The sequence below is a fragment of the Mastomys coucha genome, unplaced genomic scaffold (genome assembly GCF_008632895.1).
Source record: "Mastomys coucha isolate ucsf_1 unplaced genomic scaffold, UCSF_Mcou_1 pScaffold5, whole genome shotgun sequence".
Taxonomy (NCBI): Eukaryota; Metazoa; Chordata; class Mammalia; order Rodentia; family Muridae; genus Mastomys; species Mastomys coucha.
Genome location: NW_022196911.1, coordinates 86,414,613 through 86,421,246, shown reverse-complemented (window position 1 = coordinate 86,421,246; position 6,634 = coordinate 86,414,613). Strand labels below are relative to the sequence as shown.

At 44.3% G+C, this 6,634-nt stretch overlaps 1 protein-coding gene across 4 annotated transcripts in view; it reads left to right on the top strand.

Moving 5' to 3' along the window:
- Stxbp4 (syntaxin binding protein 4) overlaps positions 1 to 3,571 on the top strand; it is a 151,454-nt gene extending 147,883 nt beyond the window's left edge. For all 4 annotated transcript variants that reach the window (XM_031353896.1, XM_031353894.1, XM_031353897.1 and 1 more), the window contains one exon: positions 1,532 to 3,571. In XM_031353896.1, coding sequence (XP_031209756.1) covers positions 1,532 to 1,646 — 115 coding nt within the window. In that variant the 3' untranslated portion in view covers positions 1,647 to 3,571. The remainder of the gene's footprint in view (positions 1 to 1,531) is intronic.
- The last annotated feature ends 3,063 nt before the right edge of the window (positions 3,572 to 6,634 follow it).

Here is a 6,634-nt window from a genome sequence, read left to right as displayed (position 1 = left end):
GGTCACAAAAAGTCCTTCAAATGAAATGAGCGTGTTTAAAGTTGATGCCCTAGTTAGTTTAGTTGTCATAAGAAATCCCTTTTAAACCATTTTTTTAAAATAGTAGTAATATGGATTACTATGCTGAGAGAATGATACCTTTTTAAATATTTTATTCCTTGATAATCACATGTATGCATACAATGTCTTTTGATAAAATCCACTCCCCATTCCCTGGCTTCCCACTCCTCCCTTACCTAACCCCATAACTTTTCTCTCCCAATGTCATGTGCTCCTGTCTGAAGCCTGCTAAGGCTCCTCAGAGCTATCTGTATGTGCACATATGACAATCCACAGGAGCTTAGGTAGCTGCTCAGGGGCCGAATCCCTGAAGGAAGCTGACTTGGTCCTCCACTACAGCCATCAGTTGCCAGTAGTGCCTCAGCTAGGTGGAACTGTGTGCCCATTTCCCCATAGGCAGGGATTTCGACCGGCTTGCTCTTCTGCAGGTCCTCTACATACTTCACAGGTGCTGTGAGTTCTTATATGCAGCAGCCCTGACATGGCCAGCAAATATTTTTCCACTACAGACATCCACGACCTATGACTCTTTCTGGCCTCACCCTCTTCCTCGATGATCCCTGAGCCTTGTAGGGTGAGCTGACATCCCATTTAGAGCTGAGCATGCCACAGTTGGATAGGTTGTAGATTTCTGTATTGATCACCTGACAAGGGTTGAGAAATTATGGATCTGAAGATAAGAATTTAGGAGGCAGCTTATTACTGTGTCCATTTAGCAGAGTAAGTGTATAAGATTCTTCTCTACGGCCTATGGCCTAGACAGCCATGGGGTTTTAGCCCTATTGATGGTACCAGGCATGAGTTCCATCTGATGGAATAAGCTTTAAATCCAATCAGAAAGTAGTTGGTTACTCCTATAACATTGGTGCCACCAGTGGGCATATCTTGCCAGACCAGACATTGTGGTTCATGGGGTTCGTGGCTGGCTAAGACTGCTGATGGCCTTTCTCCCTTACAGCATCTATAGAACCTCCAAGCACTGTGGAAGCTAGACAGTAGGGACAATGTTTTTGACCCAGAATTTGGTAGAAGAGAGTTTTTCTCAGGTAAATGACAGTGTATGCTCTGTCGTTTAGCATGGTCTTGGGCTGGAGTGAAGAATGAATTAGGAAAGGGATAGAATTGAAACAGAAAGAAGAATTGTCAGTGTACCAGATTGTTGCATTGGAAAGGAGGGCAGCAAACTCCAGAGATGTTACCCACAGCTACACAGCCACAGACATGCTCACAGACCACATCCATCAGGTGAGGAAACAGGAGTTCAAGGTGGTACATTCATCTTCGTTCATGGTTATAAAAGACCCTTAAAACGTCCAAGCTTTCTTAACACTACTGGGTCTGGTGCAAATCACTTCCTGTGCCAAGGGCCAACGACTAGGTAGAAGCAGGTAGTCCCCAGGATCAATACCTGTTCTGCTGAGTAGAAAGAGAGCTGTTCACATGCTAATCTGCACCCCTTGTTCTTCTCAAGCCACGTGACACAGACCACGTCCTGGATCCACCCCATGGTGAGTGTCCTGAACCTGTCCTGCGCAGAGGAGGATGAAGAGGACTGTCCCAGAGAGCTAACGGATCCGAAAAGCTGATGGCTTCCCATGGGAAATGGAGCTCCAGAGTCTTCCAGCTTTTCAGTCCAAGTGCACAACCAGACACAAGACACCACACCCTGAGACACAGGAATCCAGCCCATGCTACTAGGCAGGGTGTCAAGATGAAACTGCGGTATATTTGTGTACCTGTTAAAGATCAGTTGCCACTACAATAGTTCTTTGGAAACAATCTTGTTGCATTTATTGAAGTCATATATATATATAGTCAGATTTTATATGCATACGCCTTCTCATTTATAATTAGATCTTTATAAATCACTGTGTAGTTCATTGTTTGGTATGAGATACAATGGTTTGTATACCAACATTTTATATTGAAAAGTTATATGAACATAGCGAACTCCTTTTCATAACTCCCACTCTCTACTCACAGCTTCTCTGTACTTACGAGCTCTTATGTTCTGAGAAAGCTTAGGGGAGGGTGCCACACACGTATCCCAACTTTGGGGTTGTTTTGTTTTGTTTTGTTTTGCCAGTACCTCATAGGACACCACCTAACTTATATCATTATATCATTAAGAGACTTCTACATTCATAAAATGCTTTCAAACCTCTTCCTACTTAAACTAAGCGTGGCTTCTGGGGCTGATCTACAGGGCAATTCTACTCACAGCTTCAGCTGGAGAAACAGTGGTTCAGAGAGACAGAGCGTCCCGTCCCAGGGATGAGACTCACACCTGATCTTCCCATTCCATATCCAGGCTCCTTTGCCCTGCTCCCTACTGTCCCCACAGAGGGAGATTACAACCCAGCAGAGCATCTCCATTCTGTTGATGCAGCTGGGTCCACAGCTGTGCATTCCACAGCAATCCAGAGGACACCTCAGAGTGGAACGTTGCCCCTTCCCAACCCCACACTCTCCCTTCTGTGGCCCCAGCCCCAGCCCCACCACCCTTAGACACTCACCAAGCAGGGCACTGCTCTGTAACGTTTCGGTGGGCTTTATCCCATGGCTTGTATTTTCTGGACTAGAGCCACTGGCTCATGGCCATGCTTGGGTGCCATTGCCAGTAGGAGTGTCTGAGGCGAGCTGACAGACAAAAAGTGTCCGTTTAAGTGCTGCTGGGGTACTTGTACAAGGATGGAAGCCAGGAGCCAAGCAAAGCAGCCCTGCATCACTTAGGTAAGCTCAGAGCTCCCAAGAACATAGTAGCATATGTCCTCATGCCCACACAAGTCAACCCAGCATGTGTCACCTGAACACCTACAACGTGCCTGGCCATGCAAAGTGTTATAACTGTGGATAGTATAAATTTCCAAATCAAAGAGCTCAATGTCTTCATATTTCTACACACACTCACACACACTCTCTCTCTCTCTCTCTCTCTCTCTCTCTCTCTCTCTCACACACACACACACACACACACACACACACACACCAACAATTGGTTTTCTGAATAGGAACAGGATAAGTTAAACACCTTAAATTTGAATAATCATGGAAAATATTGACCCCCCCCTCACACCTTGGCCAGAAAAGGAGAAGAAGAATCATGCTGGAAGAAGAGGTTCTCCAATAACAAATGAAAGGCAGCTGTCAAAACAGACTCAACAGCACACTCATAAACTGCTGTGCAATCAGAAAATATTATCCTTTTTCTAGGGAGAAATAGGGCATTTCTCAATGGTAAGCAAAATGTAACTTTTTGAAGGGTCAACACACTTGACATTTTTATGTTACTTATACGGACAGAACTGAACAAACATTAATACAGCTTTCACAGTCTTGGGTATAATTTTCAAGATGATGAAAAGCACAGAATACGCCTGTGGAATTTAAAGAATTAAAGAGATTATGCCTGTGGAACATGACTTTAGGAATGTAAAAGTCGCTATGTTTTAGCCATATCTGTTCCCATGTAATATCATTGTATCAGTAAAATGATTTTATAAATACTAAACACGGTGCTAGATTTCCTTTTTTCAGCCATGCTCTCCCTCTGCCCTGCCCTGCCCTCTGTGTGTGTGTGTGTATGTGTGTGTGTGTGTGTGTTTGTGTGCATCCATGTCTGTATGTCTATGTCTCTCTCTGTCTGTCTGTCTGTCTGTCTCTCTCTCTCTCTCTCTCTCTCTCTCTCTCTCTCTCTCTTTCTCTCTGTGTGTTTGTGTGTGTGTGTAAACATATAGGGGCCAGAGATGAATGTGTAGTATCTTCTCCCTGTGAACCTTGGGCTTGTTGATTTGGCTGACCAGCAAGCCCCAGTGGTCCTCCTGCCTCCACTTCTCTAGCATTGGGATTGCAAACATGATGTGCCTTTCCACATGGATTCTGAGAAACTGAACTGAGGTCTTCCTGCTTCCTGCTTCACTGAATTAGTCATCTCCACAGCTCTTTCATCTGACTTTTCAACTTCAGTGTCATACTACCTTTAGTAATTTTAAGTTTGATTTTTAGTCTTTCAGGGTGGATTGTAAAATTGGGTTAGTAGCTGTGTCAAAACCACTCCTAGGGAAAGAGATGTGGTTTTAGCAATTAAGAGTATATAACTGCCCTAACAGGACCAGAGTTGGGTTCCCATACACATATCTGGTGGCTTACAACCGCATTTAACTCCAGCTCCAGAGTGATTGGGTACCTCTGGCCTCTGCGGGTATCTGCACTCACATGCACAAACACACACACACACACACACACACACACACATGTAATTAAAGGTAAAGCCTCATGAATAATATACCTCCCTTGTTCCTATTCTCCATTCACCAAATTCCTCTCTGGCCCCTCGCCCTGCTTCTTCATTTCATGCCATTCCTCTATTTGTCATGTTTCATTGTCTTCTTTGGGAATGGAGGTAGTAATGGCCCAAGCTTCATGGGGCAGGAACGTAGCCTATCTCATTCAACTTCAGATGTAGCACAGTGCCTGTCACACAGTAGATGTTCAACTTGAGTTTGCTAAATAGTAGGGATAATGTACCATCCATCGCTAAGGCATGGTTTCCAGGGTCGCTCTCATCCTTTTCTGTTCATTTATTCACTGAAGCACCAAGTACCACACACTTTGTGAAGCATTAGGGATGTAATGCAAGACACATGTGACTGCAGCCGTCATGTCATTTGCATTTTATGCAAAGCATGTATAACTGAAATTAACCTAAGCGTTTCCACTTATTTTCCCCTCCTTTATTGCATATTTAAACAACTAGCCCCACTAGCATTCATTGCCTCAAGAAAGGATGTAAGAAAACAAGACAAAAGTATGAAGCTTTAAAGACTACAAATGCCGTAGCTTGCTGGGAAGATGGAAATGATATGTGTATGTTCCAAAGGAGATCTGAGAGCACTGTACAATGAAGCCTGGGGCTTTCTTGCTTCTAGCTAGGAAAAACTTCACCTCACTGGGTGTAAGGGAAAAAACATAGTCATTAGTGGGACTCAAGAGAGGGGCACCTGGACCTCACTCTCTATACAAACATTCCAGGAATAACGAAACTCCATTGGGTGTCTCTTAGCTTGAAGAGCAGAAGAAAACTGTTTCTCACTGTCTTCTTGGAAATGATGTGACTGGGTACATGAAGACCCAGGCAACTTGAGTAAACTCCCTCCTGACTGGTTTTCCATGAGCTCAAAAAGATCACAAGAGCAACAAACACTGGAACTGGCTGAACTTCTTGCCACCCAAGCCACACGGCCTCTCAGAGAAAGCCACTTTGGACCAAAGAAGCCCCTAACGTGCTCTGGGTGTCTGTGTCCTTCCCCCAATGTGATGGTAGTGTAGGAGGTAGGTGGGGCATCTAAGAAGCAATTGGTCCAGGAGGACCTCACTAAATGGGATGAATGATGCTGCAACGAAGATTCAGAGAAACTTGGCTGCTTCTTCCTTGTCACAAGAAGGTGCCATCTTTGACTCATCAGACACTGAATCTGAAGGCAGCTAAGTCTTGGGCTCCCCATCCTTTAGAACAATAAAGGATACATTTATATTGGTAGTAAATTTCCCAGCCAGAACAAACTAGGATACTCCCACAGGATTTAGCAACCAAAGAGGAAGGAACAGAGTTAAACAAGACCAAGGTCAGTCAAGAACATCCTTCACTAGCCCTGTGTCCTCCATTTACTAATGTATGCCGGGGAGATAGTACAGTTTCTGTCACTTTGGAACTCTCTGCCTGTTCACCAGTTAGCCATTTCTATATAAAGTGAATTATAAGTTTTTTTAAAAAAAAAAGCTATATTACTTCCAGAATGTTTCTTAATTATATTCCCATTTCTCTGATCCACAGAAGCACTCTTTTTGTTTGTTTGTTTGTTTGTTTGTTTTCAGATCTTTCTCGTTTTGTTCCTGTCTTCCTCTATACCACACCGGTTCCTCTAAACCTACCCATCACACCCCTCAGAGTTACCTCTCTAAAGCAGAGATGGGATTCTCTTACCCACTTGATCCACTTCACTACATCCCTAGCACCCGCTCACTTTCTGCACTCTTGATTTTTTTCACTTCGATCTAGTTTCTCCTCTACAAAACTCAATTGACCTGCTGTATCTGGGAAGTTGCCTCTACTTCATTTCATCATCAAATTCCTTGTCATTTCTTGAGACTATTCTTTTATCCTATGACATACAAGCACACCCACAAACTTGTACAGAGCCCGGAGGAGAACACCCAGTATCCTGTTCTAGCACATGCTGACCTACTTCCTTGAGACAGGCTCTTTCACTGAACCTGGGTCTTGCTGTTTCAGCTAGACTGGCTGACCAGCAAACTCGGGGGATCCTTGCTGAACATAGAGGGACTCACAGGCCATACATGATCATTTTTTTCAAGGGTGCTGACAACATTGAACTCAGATCATCTTGATTGTGCATCAGGAACTTGTACCTACTGAGTCATCTCCCTAGCCCCAAGTCACTGGTACTATGCCATTCATTCTCTGAGGACCTTGATAGAAGCCTGTTCCTCCTCCACCTCTCCTCCTCCTCTTCCTCCTCCTCTTCCTCCTCCTCCTCCTCCTCCTCCTCCTCCT